The 19,725-nt window shown below is 41.4% G+C and overlaps 1 protein-coding gene across 3 annotated transcripts in view; it reads left to right on the forward strand.

Moving 5' to 3' along the window:
* Positions 1-3,104: 3,104 nt before the first annotated feature.
* MIB1 (MIB E3 ubiquitin protein ligase 1) overlaps positions 3,105-19,725 on the forward strand; it is an 81,007-nt gene continuing 64,386 nt past the window's right edge. For all 3 annotated transcript variants that reach the window (XM_048057925.2, XM_048057926.2, XM_048057927.2), the window contains exons 1-4: positions 3,105-3,515; positions 12,225-12,396; positions 15,134-15,263; positions 17,035-17,139. In XM_048057925.2, the coding sequence (XP_047913882.1) occupies positions 3,287-3,515; positions 12,225-12,396; positions 15,134-15,263; positions 17,035-17,139 (636 nt within the window). In that variant the 5' untranslated portion in view covers positions 3,105-3,286. The remainder of the gene's footprint in view (positions 3,516-12,224; positions 12,397-15,133; positions 15,264-17,034; positions 17,140-19,725) is intronic.

Raw genomic sequence — 19,725 nt, forward strand, 5'->3', positions numbered from 1 at the left:
GGTCTTCTTGTGCATCGAGATTCCTGCACTGAATGCATATTAATGAATCTTTGTAATTACAGTAGAGTGTGCCTAAAGCACAGAGGATTCCCTTCCTCCCGCCTGTGATCCAACTGTTCTGCCATGACTACCTGAGGTATTCAAAGTGAGCTCTGCCTCACCATGCAGGCAGCAGTGGTTAATTACAGCAGCACTGTTCTGGTAAATAAGGCCTGTGGCAGCTGAGCTTTGGTTGCTTCTGCTGCAGCACTTTCAGATGTTACTGCTCTGCCAGTCTGTCCTGCTGGTCTCCTCCTCTAACCTGGATGGCAGAAAAGAGCCTAAGTCCCAGCCTCTGCTGGTGCTTGGGTTGAGCAGGGTTATGAGCTGGTATGATTTCTACATTGTAAACTGAAAAGCAAAGAGAAAAACGCTTCCGCTAACTCTAGTTGCAAGGTTCTAGATAGCGCTTTTCCCCACAATTTGAGGATTAATAAATTATCTGAGTATGAACACGTGTTGGCTCTAAGGCCATAGACATTCTGTGCAACAAGGTAAGAGGGGCAAATGCAAGATTAGGGGATGTGATGAACTCTCAGCATTCATCAGCAAAAAAGAACAGTCCTGTCTTGGGACCAAAGACTTGATAGAGACAACTGAAAATGCCACGTGCGCTTACTCTGTGTAATACTAACCACCCAAACAGCTAACCCTCTCTTTCTGCAAAAGGCCCTAAGCCAACAAGGTGTTTGTTTTTTTTCTTCTGTTGGAAAAATTAAATCATCTGTTTCCTTACAGTGACTACTTTCTCAGTCTAAACAAAGTGCTGGTACACGCCTGAAAATGTTGTGTTTGACACTTTTCTTGCCACAATATGTTAATCAGATTCAACATCCTATGGAATCTCCATCTTACTTATACCCTTCCTTTGAGTCATTTATTTCTAGCTCTGCTTCAGCTTCTTTTCAAAGCTCAGAGCTCTCTTTTTCCTTTTGCTGCTCACATTCTGGTTCTTCTATCTCCATCTTTCTGTGAGTCTCAAACAGCCTTCAGGTGCTTACTCAAAATTAGCTTATTTTGCATATCACTCTAGTTCTAATTTCCATGCTGATACATGCTCCTGTGGCTGATACCAGAAAAATAGTAGATAGGACCACGAATGTCCAACATCACTATAAATCTTTCAAAATAAATCTTTCACCAAAGCTCTATCCTTCCCCATTTTCTGTTGTCTCTTTTTAAGTCTCCATCTGAAACTGGTATGTAATGGTTATTTTGAAGGCTAATTTGGATAAAAGGTTCAAGAACTGAAAACTTTTTTTTTTCCTTACTAATTGGTTAAACTTCAAGCAGGTTCACATAATAAATAATATAATGTATGATTCTAATTTTTTTCTACCACACCAATAAAAAGATACAGCCTCTGTATTTTGAGGCATAACTCTCTAATAGCTGTTAGGGGAGCACTTATCTTGACAGAAGGAGAGGAAGGGACTGTTGGGATAAAGCAAGAATGGTCAGGAGAAGGATTTTCAGAAGAGAAAAATCTCCAGGATAATATCTGCACACATGCATTACTGCTGAACTGCAGCAGCATTATCTCTTAAGGCCTGTAATTCAGGAGATAGCCTTCCTGAAAAAAAAAATAAGGGAAAAATGAATCTCTTGGAAAAATTAATCTCTTCAGATTCTGTCTAGGAGAGCTGTCACTAACTCTTATCTCAGACTTTGTTGGTTTTCCTGGCATATATGCAGTGGTTGCAAAAGGCCTTTTTAATCAGCTGTACCAAAGAGTAGTAGAAAATACGCTCTGGCTTCATGCATATCCTTAGATACATATCCTTAGATATGCATGAACCTTGCACTTGCCCATAACTATCAAAGCCTGAGAAAGTAGAATGAGGCAGATGGGAACATTATAGATATCCTAGATAGATCCCAGATAGAGCCTTTGATAGATAAAGAAACCTCCAGCATTTCTGGGAAATTCTGGCATGTTTTATATGTTTAATTCCAATTCTGTGTACTAAATATAACAGGCTAGTATGAGCTGCAGGTAGCTTTTGTATGGGGAAAAGCATCTGCCAAAAGAAACAAACTGCCTGACAATTGCATGCTTTCCTAGGGTGGTATCCGTTAGTGTGTTGAGGTTTCCACTGTAGAAGCAGTAATCAGATGCTGCTTTGGGAGTGCCTACTGTCAGGACACAATTTCATGTTTAAGGCAACATTCTTCAGTCTTAGTATGGGGTCGGAAGGGATGGGTTACTTGAGGAATGTGGCGGTGGTCACTTGTCTGTATTATGGTGCTCTGCTATACATCGTGTGTGAAACTCCACAAAAGAAGTCAGGAAATGATCTCACAGACTCTTCTGGCCATATTAATAACCACAAAGGTGGAAGGAAGCACAAAAACTGTAAAAACATCCAGGATACAAGGGCAGCCGGTCTGCCTCGTAGCAGACACTTCCCTGCTAAGAAATGCATTCCTTTGTCTGGTTTAGACTTGTCCGTCCTTTTGGATGGCTGCTTGAAAAAAATTGGCACAGAATATGGTTAGAGAGGGAGAGAGCAGTTGGAGGACCACGTTTTAAGTGAAGGATCACATTCTGTGTGGGATTACACAAGGTGTGTGGAGTTAATGGGAATTCTGGTGAAAGTGCGTATGGGGTTAATTCTGGTGAAAGTGCTTGTGGAAATTCTCGATTGTCGTGAACGTGCTTGTGGGGTTAACTATCGTGAAGGCGAATTTGGAAGAGGGCAGTTTATGAAGAGCCTGAGCACGCCTGTCTTACAGGAGGGACACCTGGAGGTGGTGCGAGGGGTGGGCAGGGTGCCGGTCCCCGACCAAATTTCCTTAAACTGGAGGCGCTGGGGCCTGATACAAATTCCTCAGTGAATCGCTGAGGCGAGAGGAGAGGTAACACGAGGAGGAGGAGGAGGAGGGACGTTTGGGAACCCCGGCTCCAGCAGGGCCGCCTCCCAAACCACCTCAGCGCCAGCCGGGCCGGCGGCGGCAGCCATTCCGCGCCCGCCTCCCCTCAGGGGCCCGCAGGCGGCGCCACGGCTGCGCGGAGACGGAGCGGGCGGCGGCGCATGTGCGGGGCGGCGGGGCGGGGCCGGGGGCTGGCGGCCGCCGCCGGGCTCGGCGGGGCCGCGGCGGTGGCAGTGCCCGGATGCAGCGGCGGGCGGCGGCCGGCCCGTAGCGGGGTAGCGGGGAGGAGAGCGGAGGTCCCCCGCAGGTAGCCCGGAGGGGTCCGCCCCCCCTCCCCCCGCCCGCCTCCTCCTGCGGCCGCCCCGCCGCCGGGATGAGCAGCTCGCGGAACAACCGCGTGATGGTGGAGGGCGTCGGCGCCCGGGTGGTGCGGGGCCCCGACTGGAAGTGGGGGAAGCAGGACGGCGGCGAGGGCCACGTGGGCACCGTGCGCAGCTTCGAGAGCCCCGAGGAGGTGGTGGTGGTGTGGGACAACGGCACCGCCGCCAACTACCGCTGCTCCGGGGCGTACGACCTCCGCATCCTGGACAGCGCGCCCACCGGTGAGCGGCTCCCTGCGCGTCCGTCCGGGTGTCCCGGGCCGTTTCGGGGCTGGTTTGGTATTTACACCCCCCTCCCTCTCCCCCTTCCCCTTCCCGAGTTTGTGTTTTAGAGCCGTTTGGTAAAAGGGTGACGGGAAATCCCTTTCGAGCCGTCGCGCCTCTTTGCTAGGGGTTGCCTTAAACAAGGGGTTGAAATATCGTTTTGTCTCGCTGTCGGCCTGTTGCCTTTCTGCCGCGTTGCCAGAGCTGCTGCGGGATAGCAAAGGTACTGGGGAAGAAAGGAATGAAGCCCTCGTTCCCTCCTGCAACGCCTCGGCTGCTCGATATTTATGTTTTGAACACCGCCAGGTTGGACAAAAGGCTGGGATCCGCACTGGCGTTATGCGGCAGTGGTAGCGTGGCAAACACCGCAGGGAAACGTCCCTCTTCGCACCTGTTCTCACAGCGAAAACTCAAAAATAACGTCATTTTGTTCCCCCAGAAATATGCTCAGGTGGTATCAGGCCCAGCAGGGTTTCCTCAGTAGCAAGGTGCTTGGTCGGATGTGTTGGGGTGCCTGGATGTTCTGCTTTTATAACATGTCGTTCATTTAAAATACGACGGAGAGGAGAGACCATCTTTGAGCCAGCTGCGTGTTGTGTTACAGCTTAGAAGATTATAGCGATGAATGGGAGCTAACAGACTTCTGAAGAGACAGGGATCATGGGATTAATTCTAATTAATTGCAAAAACGTTGCTAAGAAAAAAAAAAACACATGTTGATTTTAATGGTGATCCTTTGAGATGGATTTCATTTTTCTGTGGTTGGGTGCCTTCCTCTCCCCTGGCTTCCTGGTTGGTTTTGCTGTTGTTTCGGAAATGCAGATGCTGTTAAAACTTGAGCTGAGAAGCTTTTGGGAATGGATTTTTGGATGGGAAGCGAAGAGTAGTCTTTCAGGTTGTGGATCCGTGTCTTGCAGGTGTTCACGCTTTGAAACTTTCCCTGCATTTGATGTCTTGTAGAAACCAGTGGGACTACTTCTGCTTAAATGCATAAATGTTGAATATGAGCCTTGCGTGCTCATTATTCCAGCTCTGCTTCACTGGCTTGCAAGCTGATGGTATAGTTAGCTGCATCTGGCAATGTATGCTTAACACTTATTTTTACACCTTGATTTTTTTGCTTCTTTTATTCCTTCTGTTTTTTGGTTGTGTTTATACTTTAGCATTAGAATTTTAACTTCTGCTTCAGGTAGCGCTATGTATATTGCTTTGGGGGTAACTCATAAATGTTGCTGTTTTCAGGCTTCGCAACTGGTATTTCTCCAGGTTTTTGGCCAGAGAGGGTGGATCATCCTTGCAGAACTGCATGGAGCTACCCGGGCTTGCTTTTTGCTAGAGGGAGTTACTTTTCAGGTCACAGTTGCCTTGAGAACAGAAGAGTAAAAATCTATGATGTACTAGTAACAAAAAGAGATAAGGAAGCACTGCAGCCTAGTGGAAAATGCAAGGGGTTATGATGCTGTCCATTTGGACTGAAATCTTGGTTTTACCACTGGATTCACTTTGTATTCTTGGGCAAACCACTTCCCTTATGTAGTTTTCAGCCTTTTAGTATTCACTTTTCTCCACAATAGTGGCTATCACTTGTTTAGTTTAAGGGACTCTGACTTTGGATGATCATTTGAAAGTATTTCTAGGGTCATTTGGATTGTTTCGATCCAAGTAATAACAGGAAAAGTGGGTGGCAGGAGTTTATAATTGTAGCATTGCTCATGATGCTGTTGAGCAAGGAAATGTTATAAAATATGACATGTTCTCGGTTTGCATGGTGTTAAATCAAACCTGGCTCTTACAGTTTAACACTAGGAAAAAAAGTCGGCCCTGCTTTAGAGTCATAACATGGTTTCAAGTTTATGCTGAGGGGAAAAAAAATACATCAGGAGAAGGCAAAATTAGATTGTTTATTGTTGGGAATTCTTCTTATTAGGTATTCAAAACCAGGCTTGATTATAGGCTCTTAAAAGCAGTCCTTGCAGCCAGAGTTGCTGCTTTGGTGAGTTTGAGGCACGTGCAGTCAGGATGATGCATCAGGAACCCAGTGTCTTGCAGACGTAATGGATGAAGCTCGCTTTAATAAAAAAAAAAAACTAAAAGCACCCTGAATTTTCATACACGTATGTGTGTATATACGTGTGTTTGGTTTGGTGCCAGAACAATGGTTCCCAGACTCAGTGATGTCCTACTGTTGTTGCTTTCTAATGGTTTTTATTACCAGGCTATTAGCTATATTGCAAGACTATGTTAACTTCTTATGAAACTCAAGTAGCGTTAGGGCAAACACTTTAGGACTGCTTTCGTTAAAATAAAATCTCATCGGTGGTTTATGTGAAGTATCTGTTAGCTGTTTCCTCCGGGTGTGTTCATCTGGGTAACGAATGGTTGCTGGTCGGAGGTTTGGTTTTGGTTTTCAGTGCGTTGTATTAGTATTGGTGATCATATATACGTTGCCCAGCATTTCTTTAGCAGGATTGTTATTTAATTCCTCTCAGTTGCTCTAAGAATCTGAAAAGAAAGGAAATCTCAGAACTTGCATGGTGGAGTAAATGGAGTAAATGGTGGGATGCAGTGCAGTGTGGTTGTCCTGATACTTGCGTAATAAATCCTGGTGTTTTTGTAAGGAAGCCTGTTGCCAGGATCTAAAGAGAGATCCGGGGGAGTTTTGAGAGCCCCCACTTCCTGATAGTGTTGTGGAAGAAGAAAAGGATTATTTTTCGGAGTTGTTGAACAGAAACTATATCTCTGTCTCAAATTGGAAGGATTAAGTGTGTAGGAGCGAGCTGTGTATTTAGGAAGGAAGGCTGTACAGCAGCAGGTTTGCAAAGAGCACCTCCGACCACGTTCACTTACTGCTCATGATCATTACAGAAACTTTGCGCTTACTCTCTTTGTGAGGATTTGTCTTTTGCAAAGCTGAGGCAAAAACTTGTCTGGCATCCGTTTCCTCTTTCATGTGTTTGGTTCAAAGTAGCAATGTCATTTTCCTGCGTAAAATATTTACCCACTTGTGCTTAAATAAGGGGAGGTGGTGGAGGAGCTGGGGTCAGGAAATGAAATACTGTCGTGAAATTATCCTGCGGGCAAGTGTGCTGCAGCTTGGGAAACTGTGTGTGCTCTACTCTGCCAGGGTTAAAAATGTACGTGTTACCTGCTGAAGGTCTCAGTGGCTTTCTGTGCTTGTATTTCTGTGCTTCTGTTCTGCTGTAACCTGAAGAGTTACACAAATCAGCATGAAATCATAAACGTCAGGACATTTTAAAGAGTATAACACCTTGGATAATTTATTAATAATATAATATATATTTGGTCTTTTAACACATAAAGTGTAAATTGGGGCACTTAAATTGGGTCTTGGTAAAGATTCTGCTTGGTGGCTGTTGGTTAATACTTACAGAACCCCTCACAGCTAAAAATCCAATAGTTTGGGCAGGGGAACGTGTGAAGCCTGTTTGATATGAACGTGTCCTTTGTTCTTCCTGCCCTTCCCCCACGTGTCCCGCACAATAACCCTCTCCCTCCGTGCCCATCTTGTGGTGTGGGGCGCACGCTATGGCAAGTCTGGCATCGCCTGCATGTGGGGATTGGCCAGCGAGCTGCTGCCAAACATTAACAGATGAGTTGTGTTGGTGGGGACACTGATTGGGGTTTTCACACAGCTTGGCTGAATTTGGCTGATGTCTAAGAATCCTTTGTTTTCAGTTTGCCCCAAGTCTCGCCACAGTGTCAAAATTATCTGGGGTGGAAGGATGGGAAGAACAAAGCACTCCTACAGCTTTGTAAATTGGGGTGTAAATTAATTAATTTTATAAGGAGTTCATGGCATCTCTTGCCTGATGGTAGCAATGCCATTATATGAAAGGATTTGGGCTTGAATTCTGTAGAGAATGATGAGTCCATTGGGTTTTGTTGGTTTTGAAAACTAAATCACCACTGACTTCTGTGCATAACAGTGAGTGGTATGGGGATGTTAAAATGTTCTTTGGGTGGATAGTTGTGTATTGCCACCTTTGAAAATGTCTTTGGTGCAAAGGAGAGATTCCTAAGAAATTCAAGGAGCAAGCTGAACAACAAAGCTTCTGTTACATTTTATGGCTTTAAGAGCAACCATGGGTTTTAAAAGCACGTGTATATAAAGGCTGTAAAATTGCTATATTAAGAAGTGGTGACAGGAATTGTGGCCTAGGTAATCCAAAGAAGACGACTGTGGCAGAGACACAAAGGCAGGAAACTGATTTGAAATGCAAATAGTGAAAATGTTGTTGCCAAGCTGAGATAAGGAATACTGGATTTTACGGTGTACTAACATCGGAGGGACGTTAGGAAATGCCAGGTGTTTAAAAGTAGGTAGGCATGGTGAAAGTGCCCTTCTTGTACTTAGTTCTTTTTTTTTTTTGGTGCACTATGAAGGATGATAGGAAACATTTGTTTTGAAATATTTTGCTCTTAAACTGGGAAGAATATTTGGAGGTTTTATTTTTGCATTATCTCATTTTACAGAGCTAAAATTCTCTTCTAGTTTGTAGCTGACCAGCTGTAGGCTGGCGTTTGGAACCTGAAGTCTTTATGGCGCTTTAACATATTTCAGTGATTTAATTAAAGCATTCTTTCTGAATGTAAGCTTTGCAAAGTTTGTGTTTCACAGCCTTTCTTTGAGGAGCAGAAGCAGTCCGTGATGGATCCAGCTTGCATTTAGGCCAGAATTCCAGCTCAGCTTCAGAGCCTACGCGTGATCCAGCCTGCTGGTTGTTCCTGCTGAGCTGTGCTTCGTTTCATCTCCCAGCGAAGTTGTAGAGCATGCAAACAGGTTTATTTTTTGATGAAATTGGACTGAAAGTTGTGATCCTAGTGCTGGTTGAGCATTCAGTCCATTGGGCTAGACCAGAGCGAGTCTGAAGGAGTGCCTCTCTCCTTCCCTCCCCTGAAATGTGTGTAAGGCCAGCATCAGCTCCTAAGTTTTGGCAAACTGATTATGTTTCATCGTCACGTTTGATGGACAGGTCGAGTCTGTTTTATGGTGGTTGGTTGGCGACCTCCCTGCCGATGTCTCCCCCCTGAGCTTTTTCACCTTGCTTTCTTTCCCTGACCTGCTGGAGAGGGGGAGTGAGAGATTGTCCCTGTGGGTGCATGGCAGCTGGCCAAGGTCAGCCCACCAGGCTCACATACCTCGTTGCTGCCTAGCTCAAGTTCAATTAGTCTTTCAACTTTCTTTAAAATATATTATTGATTTAAGTAGTGCATTTTGTTTGTATTAGAGATACGAGTAAGAGTTTAGCTATCACATTTTATGGCTTAGTAGTAGCACAGTGTTTCAATTTATTTTTTAGTGGATGAAGTTTAAAACTACAGCTTAGTTCACTGTCACCAGAGGCCTTCCAACCTGCTTCTCTCTCTCCGGATCGCTAATGCAGTGGTCAGATGTATCAGTATCAGGGAAAGGGGGAAGAAAGGCTGAACCTGTCCGGGTGCTTTCTAGGGGTCTGTGAGATTAAACGTGTGACCCTTTCAGTCAGAGACTCCAAATACAGATACGCACTGATCTCTAAGTCCCAAGCACTGTCGTCAAGTGACATTTGAATCAAACGTCTCTGTATATTTTTTTTTTCTTGGTCTTTCTTAAGGAAGTCAACTTTTGCCTCACTGGCTTGAAATGTTTACTTTCTATTCAAGTTCACTGTGGGATGGTCTAGTTCTGTGTTACAGGGCTCCTGGTTATACTTCTTTGTTGCCTCCCTTCTCGGTGCTTGGACAAACTTAAGAATCTTGCAGGCACTCAATTCCTCGGTTCTTTTACATCCAGAATAAATGTGATCCTTGGCAAAATGTCTTCCCTGAAGTTCAGCAACTGTTAATTTTTTTCCAAATATGCACAACTGCTCTGTATTTGAAATACTGATTGACTTAGCAATCCATTTTTTTAAACAAAAGCACGTGCCATCACTCAACCCCACAACCCCAGGCATCATAGCTAGCGAGACTCTTGAATCAGGGCAACGAAGTAGTAACCAGTTTGAGTCTCTTTAATGCATCTGCTCTTGAAGACTGCCAAAAATAGTGTAATGGTCCAATAGAAGTCATAGCAGTGAGGCAGCCATCCCAAGATCATAGTAAATACGATCCTTTTGACTGCCGCAGTTGTCAACAGATAGCAGACATCAAAGTCTCAGCGTACTGAGCAGGAAAGATAGCTTCCTCCATGTGGGGAGCGAGGTCATGGATGCTGTTAGGGAAGGAGAACGTGCATGGGTGATTTTGAAGTTCTTGTTTTGTAGAAAAATTTACATTTTCAGATGCTGCTACGAGGCAGTAAGTATTCTTTAAATATAAAAGGAGAGCTGAAAAGAATGAGTACGGTGTACAAAGTGTGTCGTCTGGCAGCTGGAGTCAGCAAGTAACATCACGGGTTATAGGAACTGTGTCAGACTTCCAAAATTTCACCACAGAATTTGTGGTCAAGGAACAGATCCTGCCTCAGTCATGAACTGCTCCAGCAATTACAGCTATCGTTTAGCGTCACGTCAGCAGTTTCAGGGTTTTTGTTGTCACTGAAGGCTATCTTCAGCCACCCTGAAATACTGCTCAGATCTCTGTGGTGCTCTGTGCAGCTTTTGCTCCAAATGTGTTGCCTTTTCCAGCCCTACTCTTTTATTCCAATGGTCGTGCGTCAGGAAAGTCTGTAATCATGAGGCCCTTTATAATCGAGGCTGAAAGAGGATGGAGTGAGAAGCCCTCTTGGTTAGGAGAAACAGTGCACGAGATACACCAGATGATTGTGCTGTCGTTTGGAGGGGCCTGGCCAGGCTGGAGAAACGGGCTGGTAGGAGTTTCATGGAATCCAGTGAAGGGAGATGCCTGATCCTGCACCTGGGGAGGAATAATCCCTGCACCAGTACTGGTTGGAAAGCAGCTTTGCAGGACCCCTGAGGGTCCTGGTGGACAGCAAAGTGACCAGGAGCCAGCAGCACACCGTGTTGGCAGTGAAGGCCGACAGCGACCTGGCTCTCTTAGGCCGAGTGCTACCGGCGGGCTGAGGGAGTTGCTCAGGGCACCCCTGGAGAGCTGGGTCTGGTTCTGGGCTCCCCAGCACCACAGGGACGTGGGCACACCGACTGGGTCATGGGAAGGGCCACAGCGGTGTTTGAAGTGATCTTGAGGCATCAGAGATGAGGAGAGGCATGGGGATCTGGTGGTGGTTAGCCTGGAGAAGAGGGGGCTTAGGGGGGTTCTGTCAGCGTGCGTGAATACCTGACGGAGGTCGTAAAGAAGTCGGGGTCACGCATTCTCAGTGGTGTAAAGCGACGGGGCAAGAGGCATTGGGCACAAACTGAAATGCACCAATTTCCACTGAAGCATGAGAAGAAACACGTTTGCTACCGGGATGATCACATGCTAGCACAGGTTGTTCTTGGAGATGCTCGAAACCTGAGTAGGCATGGTCCTCGGCCAGCAGATCTGATTACCCTGCTTTGAGCAGTGGAGGTTGGACTAGACGATCTCCAGAGGTTACTTCTAGCCTCAGACATCGCATGAGTCTGTGAAATAGTCAGCTGAGAAGGCATTTCCTTCAGTTTTGCCTCTCCGGCTGTTGATTTTTCTTCAGTGCTGATGGCTGAGCTGTTGGGCACAAATGACTAATAGGTTTGTAGTGAATCTGGCCGTCATTTCCAAAAGCATCCCTCCTGGAGAGGATAAAAACCACTTTCTTTACTCATTAATTTCAGAGAAATCTTTTTTTTTTTTTATGGGTGAGTAATTGGGATAATGGCATATTACTCCAAACCTTTAGTGCTCAGTTTTGTCTTGTGCTAGGTACTGCACACCAGTGCTTGTCCCTTCTATTGCTCAGATTTTTCCAAAGGAGCAGAACTTGATTTTTATTCTTTTTTTTGAACTCATGGCTTTTCATTGTATTCAGAATGCATGGACTGAAAGTATCTGTGGCTGGTCACTTTCAGTCTGCTGGAGCTTGGCAGTTCTGCAAGAGTTACAAACCTGAGAACCTGGCTTTTGTGGGAGGATGGGAAGGACACATGCCAGTGCCTTATATCTGGTGTGTCTTTGGCAGATTCTTTTTGAAAAAAGCAACATATAGAACAGGAGAACACTTCAAAAATGGTAACAGATTTCCATGAATCTAATGACACCTATCTAAGAGAGCTTGATTTTTGTCTTACAGGCAAAAGCGTAGAGATGACCTCTTAGCTTTTCCACTGTACAAAGTAAAATAAGCCAGTGATTTTCAAACTGTCACGCACTATTGAACTCAGCAGTCTTTGTTGTGCAAGGTAGTGACTTAAGGATAGTCTTAATCCAGAAATAAAATCCCAGATTTCCTATATATTTCTGTATACGCATTTCTGACCCTTTAACTTGCAGTTAAATGAGTCCTCATTTTCTTTCTCCTAAGATGATCTCTGAGTACTTGTATAGATGGAAAAAAAACCCAAGCATAGCTCAAAATTTGAGAGAAGAGGAAAAGAAGATAGAATATTTCATGCAAAGTCAGTGATTTTTTTCACTAATTTCATATGGACTGATATGGTGTCGCTGTCAGGCTTTCTTTATTGGTCACTTTCTAGTGTATGGCTTCAGATTATAATTGTGCACAACAGGAATCTGTGTAACAAGGTACCAATGTTGTTGGTCTTTTTTTATTTTTCTTGTTTTTAACAGGTATCAAGCATGATGGGACTATGTGTGATACTTGTCGACAGCAACCCATCATTGGCATCCGATGGAAATGTGCAGAATGCACAAATTATGACTTGTGCACAGTTTGTTATCACGGGGACAAACATCACTTGAGGCATCGTTTTTACAGAATTACCACACCGGGAAGTGAAAGGTAATTTGCTTTCCCCCATGAAGCTAAGTAGGGTACATTTCATTGTGGTTAACTTCTGCAGGTTTGGTTATTGAAACTTGGATTGGGTAAGGTATTGTCTTGAGATATAAACTCAGTTACTGGTTCTGCCTCTTTGTGAGAGATTTTAGATAGGACAGATCTTTTGAGTTTGGAAAACAAGAAAAACTAGAAAGAATGGAGCAGATAGAGAAGTTAGGATTTGATTATTCAGGATCTTTTAACCTCATTGCATGCTTCCTAATTCTTGAGTTGTTACATAGCAGGTTTAAAACGAAGGCAAATAGCTTTACACAATGTATAATCACAACATTATTTGTCAGCAAATTCCTGAATGTGAAAGTTGAATTAGGTTCAAAAATGGTGTAGACAGATCAAAGAGTAATTTCCTCATTGTGGACTGTGAAGAACATAGGGGTCTGGAGACAAAACCACCAAATTGGACTCACTGTTCATTACCAAAAGCAGAGAAGAGATGCTGTGAAGGGTCATTCTACCCTTGTTTTTAATGTTATTTTCTTGAGCATCTGTTACTTGAGTCTCCTGGAGAAGAACTGTGGAAAAAAAAGGGGCTTTTAGTTTGTTCTTACATAGCTGTTCTAATGTTCTTTAAGTGACTTGTCTAAATCCAGAGCCCCTTTCTATCATGATTTATTGACTGGATGAGTGAGAACAGTGATGCTTGCCTGTTACTAAATACTTCAAGAGCTATATTAAATACTATGTAATGGCTACATGTTGTGGTATCATCTGTGTGAAAACTCTCCAAAATACTCTGATTATATCGTTGGAAGCCTCTTTTATGTAGATGTGATATGCAGTTGAATGTGACGTGTAAGGCAGAACGTTGTTTTTCTTCTGGGCGAGGTAAGGTTTACAAATAAGTTGTAATTTAATGGTGTGCTTTTATCAGCACGTTTATAGTTGTGAGGAGTGGTTGGAGCACACAGACTGGATTCTCATTTAGTGTCTTGTAGGGACTGTGTTTATTTTCTCAGATGCTTGCTTTCGAGTTTTAACTATGGCAAAAACGCCCATGTCAGTGGCTTAATCAAAAAGTAACTTCTGTGTTTTTTGAGATTAATGCCAGTAGTTACCAAATAGATAGCATAAGCTTAGTATCTGAGTCATAAAGTTCTAATGCAGAACTAGACATAGAAGTTTGATCCAAGAGTAGAAAGTTCTGGCTTATTGTGATGAATAAGGACTAGGTAATAAAATACAAATCTGTTTTACTCCCGTTTAAGAAAAATAAATCCCATTGCTTCTGAGAATGCTTGCCAGACTTTTTCATTTCCTTTTTAGCTGAAGTTTCCTCTGTAGTTTTAGGTGATCTCTTATGGTGTGTTAAGCATAGTTTTGGAGATAGTGTGCAGTGTATAGAATTGCCAGAAATCTTTTACATCTTGTTGCTTTCTCTCTGTCTTTGTTTACTCCCATTCATATCTATCTTGCAACTCTTATGTAGAAGGTAGCTTTATCTGCCAAGGAGCTGTTTCTATTGGGTAAAACTTAGATGAGGAAAAAAATGATTAAGTTTAACTTAATCAGGGAGGAGAAAAGGGCAAAGCTGTACTAGGGAGTTTGAGGGATAGCTCATAGGAAAAATGACAAGATCCATCTTCATACGTTTGGATGAAGGAAAACATGAGCTCTGCCTATTTTATTCTGAAATCTGGAATACCATGGACTGCATACTAAAGTAATACATGCTGGCTTTTGTCTCAGTTTTGTAGATGTTGAGGTATTTCTAAAATGCTACTATAAACAACATATCCCTGTGTTTCCTCTCACCCTTTTAGATTAGGTAAAAATTGCTAATATTTTCATACGCGCTTTGCATTGATTTTAACAGTTTAACTTTTTCCTTGTCTGCCATCTGGTGGATCTTTAAAGTTGAGCAGGAGAGTGTTATACCTCCTGAAAAGGTCAGGAAATGTTCAGAATTTCAGCTGAATACTTTTGTCTGGCAACATTCTTGTGGCGTGAAATAAGAAGTTAGTCCGGTTGCATGCAAACTGGTGGCTTTTGAGATGACCAAAAATTCAAGAAAATGTTTCTATTTTTATTTGTAAGTTCCCACTAGCAGTCCTATTTTGGCTTATCTACGTCACTTCTGTCTAAGTCTGAAGAAGAGAAGAGTTTTGCTTTAGGCAAATAGTGTGTTATGACAAAAATAAGACCGAAAAAATAAATGCTGATATATTGAATGAAATTTGCCAAGATTTGCAATTAGTACTATGTAGAAAAAGTCTTGAGACACGAAGTGGAAAGAGATGTAGTTCCTCCACTTAATAGCATAATTCCTCCACTTAATAGCATAATTCCAAATAAAAATGGAGCTGCAGAAAAGTAATGTTGGCGTAGGGTGCATCTGAGAGAAACAGGAATATGTCGTTATGTGAGTCTGTATGTTTCTTTATTGATTTTAATAATATTTAAATAATATGAGTACAAATCTATATGTTACAGGTTGTTGTTGGTAGTAGGAAGTTTGGGGAAGAAATTATTAGAATGAAAAGCTAATTCTAAATATATAATAAAGCAGACTTGTGGTCTGCTGTTCAAGTTGGGAATTTAATGGCGGTGATGAAATGTGCATTTATGCAGTTATTTTTATTTCAAGATGGTTACCTTCTTTTCTACCCCGAAGGATTCTTGGACTTTCTTTATTATCTTGACATTTTTGGGTGGTTGTTTGTTTTTTTAATAACTTCAGGGTATTGCTGGAGTCTCGCCGTAAATCAAAGAAAATTACAGCAAGAGGAATCTTTGCAGGTGCCAGGGTGGTGCGAGGAGTTGACTGGCAATGGGAAGATCAAGACGGTGGCAATGGCCGTAGGGGAAAGGTAAAAAAAATAAAATAAAACTAGTTTAAATAAAAAGATGCATTTCTGCATGTTCATGTAATGATCTCAATAACCTTTCTTACTGAAGAGAAGATAGATCACCGTAAAAATCAGTACTTTAGTTTCTTAGTCATTTCCGAATCTTGCTCTGTAATGCTCAAGCACTTAGGAGGCAATGTACAGTATGAGAAGTTCACTTAAATTTACTTTTTTACAATTTTCTTTAGAAACTTGTCTTGGCTGTCCTAAGACAGCCTTTATAACATCAAGATCTGGAGTATATTTAGTGTTACTGGAGAGATGATGTAAAAACAGTTCTCGAGCATAGCCCTTTCTGGTCACTCCTGCGTTCTGTGGTCTGAGTGCTTGTGGGTCACCACATTTGTTAGTCTCTTGGTCTTAGCTTTAAGTGCTTGCACCCTGATTTTTTTGTTTTTTCGTCTAATAATCTATAGAGACAGACTTTTCTGATGTAAAATGAAAGCTTTGCAAGTGTCTGTTGTGGATGTTATATTACTGGCTTATTTAGGACATGGTGAGCTTTTGGTACAGTTGTATGATAAAAATAATTTGATTTATGGAAAATTGGATTGCATGGAAAGACACAGAAAATTTGCTGAGATTAAGATTAGAAACAATGTAGATTTAACTTGAGAACTAATGAGAGTTTGTTATAAGTATGAACGTAAAGCCGGGTGTGGTAAGATAGGCAATGACTTACCACCATACATGAGATATTATTGAGTGAGAATTGGATGCTCTTCTGTCTGGGTGAACTGATGTTTTTGTTCATGTTTAGTATGCTTAAGAAGCCTTTCAAATAAAGTGAGAAGTTCTGAATAAAATAGTTAGTCTATTTCATATCCTAGATGTTTATAGAAGCTTTAGGACCTCTGAGGATATCATTTTCAATTTTATTGAGAGGAAATAATATAAATCTCTTAAAGCAAAGGGTATTCAGATGTATCTTTATTTTCATCTTGATTTATTTACCCCTTGCTATGAATTTTGCAGGATGTTTTGAAATCTCTGAAACCTTGCGAAATGAGTCTTAGCCTGTGTTGTCTGTGCGATGTACTAAACTAGAATTAGTGGGACTTATTTGCAAGCTGAAGACATGTATAAATGCATATAAAGTGTCTTCATGATGGATATAAACTAGGAAAAGCAAAAAGCAGAAACAGTTTTCAAATAAATAAAGCTAAGAATGAAGGCAAATTCTGGAAGTTGATTCTTTGAGTAATAGAAGCGGTCTAAGAATTTGCTGCATGGCCTCATGATTTCAGAAATGTCAGGGAAAGTCCTTTTCACTTCCCTTCTTTTGTCCTGCTGTTAAACAAATTGGCTCAGGAAATAAAACCTTGTCTCTGCTACTGCCACCAGGCTAATGCAGGTTATACAGACAAATTGGAGCAATTAAAACAGTTTTCATCCTGTTTTTCTTAGTGCAACACTAATTCTAGCAAGAACATGTCAAAGCATCATAAAAATAAATGTTTACGGTGCTGATTTCGTTTTGTACTTATGTAGCTAGATTATCTACCAAATATATGGAAGAAAGATGGATTTGCAAAGTACATACTTAGGCTTATTAAGACACCTAGGGAATGCTTGTATCAACAGATATGAAGCTTAATAAGATTTTTTTAAATTAAATTCAGTAAGACTGCTGTATTGTGAATTTGTCTGAGGGGGTGAAGAAGATTCTAAGTTCACATCGTGTTTCTGAGTTTTTTTTGGTTACATAAACACTTCTCTTATTTATAAATAGGTAACTGAAATCCAAGATTGGAGCGCGTCAAGTCCACATAGTGCAGCATACGTTCTTTGGGACAATGGTGCTAAAAACCTTTACAGAGTTGGCTTTGAGGGCATGGTAAGTATAAAAGAACATAAAGGGTAAAATTCTTGGAGGGGGAAGGGCGGTAAGAATAACGTGTGCTATTCTGCTGCTTTTGTAATATCCTTTGTCAGTGTGCTGCTATTAGTCAGGTCATTGTGAGTACAGCTGTATGGATCATGCATATGTATTAGGAGGAAAGTCTGATCTGGGAATAAAACATAGGAGTGATTTGAAGTTAAGAGCTCCTTTTTGCCTGAGTAGCGTAAATATTTACATTGCATACATAATTATCTTACTGTGCTTAAATTGAAATTCAGAAAAGAAAAAAGCTTATTCATGAACTTTTTAAAGACCCTATTTTTTCTCAAGTTCACTTCAAATTTTGGTGTGATTACTGCAAGATTTGCAGTTTTTAAGTTATCAAACTCAACACCCTCTTGTGAGCAATGCAGTGGGAAGGTATGGAATTACGTTACAACCTTAATTCACTTTAGCATTACATTTTTTGTTTCCTAGCTTCTACGGCTACTGCTACAGCTTTAGAGAGAAAATAGGTCAGACTCTAGCCTAAGTGCCTTCTGTTGCTCAGTTTTCTTATCCTAATGTGGGTCAGGGGAAGGTTACTTCGATTATCAACTGCTTATAACATCTTAATTAGCATTTTCTTTGCATGATTTTTGTTTGATACTGCAGAGGAAAACCATGTTAACTTAACATTGAGGTGTCATCTTATCAGATGTGTATTAGTAATAAGATCTTAAACAATGACTAGTTGGCTTTTCAGGAAGCGAAATTATTTACTTTTTAGCCTCACTTGAAGTAAAATACTTTCAGAATAAAAAAGAAAATACTAAATACCACTTTTGCAGTAAATGTATTATTTTAATATCAGATTTAGAAAGAATAAGTGCAGGTCAGCTTTTCTGATGCATGTTTTGGAAAGTTTGTTATTTCTTCAGCCGGCAACAGGAAGATGCTAAGGGTAAAATGAAGTCACTATTGAGTGACATCCTTCTTGGTCCCTTCAGTTCTAAAGAATATTTCTTAAATGCTGGCAAAAGGGGGGGAGGGGGTTACAGTATTACGTAGTATAATATTGTTAAAGCAATGGTTGGTGTCTTCTCCCTAATATTTGATTGTGACACATGGAAAAGGAGCACAGTTACCAAAGTTTAGACAGAATGAGTTCAACTGATTCTTGTGTTGCAATTTTGGAGTTATGTTAAAATTTATGGACTGTCTAATAGGAGATATAATGCTATGGAATCACTAAATGTTACTATTGACCCCAGAACTACTACATTAAGATAAGCCATACTCTGTTCTGAAGTAGTTATTCCCTTAATAAAAATGTATTTATTATTTGTTTACAAAACTATTCTTTTGCCAAGCTATTGCCACATAAGGAAGTATTAAATATTTCTAAAATACTTTATTAACTACATCAACTGCAAGCTGATGATGGAGAAGTAAAGGGCAGCTTTCCCCACAAGATGTGTACAAATAGAAATATTTGGTCAGTCAATTTGATAATTAACAAAAAAGAGCTGTTAAACTGCTTACGAAACTAGATATATATGCATAACATATAATGGATACATACTATATGTACACACACATATAAAGGATAATTTGAGGCCTTGTATGTAGTGCTTAACTGATTGTAATCCATTTCTACATTCATTTTTACCTCTGTCAAACCCTTTCATCAAATGCAGTTCTGACTTCAGACAGGATTTTGTATATCTGTGACAGTCATTTGCATGTAAAGGTAGATTTTATAACTGATCAGTTGTGTGCCAATTTGTATGTTTCATTATGTACTGTTCCAAAAAGCTGGCTAATAGACTGTCAGAAAGTCCATATAAAAATTGGGACAAACTTGTCTGGGGACCTAAGAATTGATTAAGAATGTTCAGAGTGTGTGGAAACAATACTCAGTGTTTGCCCATGTAAATACAGCTGGGAAAAGACCCATACTTGCAAATGAATAACACTTGCCTCAGACACAAATGGAGCTGATTAAAGAAACACAGCTTATTATTGTAAGTCAGGGTTGCTTATTTGATAGCTGACAGGCTGCATCTGGTCCTCAAAATGAATCTATCCAGCCTGCCAGCTTTTCTGTGGGAGAGACAAGGATTGGCTGGTAGGGCAGCAGGTGCTGGCTGAAAACTTCCATTTATTTGTGATCAGATCCTTTGAGTTTTTAATCGAGTTTGCTGTTGCTGTGTTTACATATGAAGTGATCGAGGGTGCACATCCTGTCTGTCTTTATGAAGTCTAGCATTTAAGTCTGGGTGTTTCTTCTGCCGTGCTGACGCAGGCCACAAATCCCCAAACTGAAATCTGATTTTATGGTACTGTTAGGTTGAAAAACATGTTTGTTACATCCATAGCAGGAACCAAGTACAGTTGGCTAATATGGTTATCAACAGTGCTTGCATTTCATACCTATATGTGTATTCAGGTTCTAGAGCCAGACCAAGCTGTTAACTGTGTTACCTACTTGAAGAATACATGAATGCAGCCTTTTCGTACAGTTTAATCTTTTTATTGAAAATTAGAATTGAATGAGAAGATTGCAATTTAGCTCTTTGGACTTTTTTTTTTGGAGTT

The sequence above is a fragment of the Anser cygnoides genome, chromosome 2 (assembly GCF_040182565.1).
Source record: "Anser cygnoides isolate HZ-2024a breed goose chromosome 2, Taihu_goose_T2T_genome, whole genome shotgun sequence".
In the NCBI taxonomy this organism is placed as follows: domain Eukaryota; kingdom Metazoa; phylum Chordata; class Aves; order Anseriformes; family Anatidae; genus Anser; species Anser cygnoides.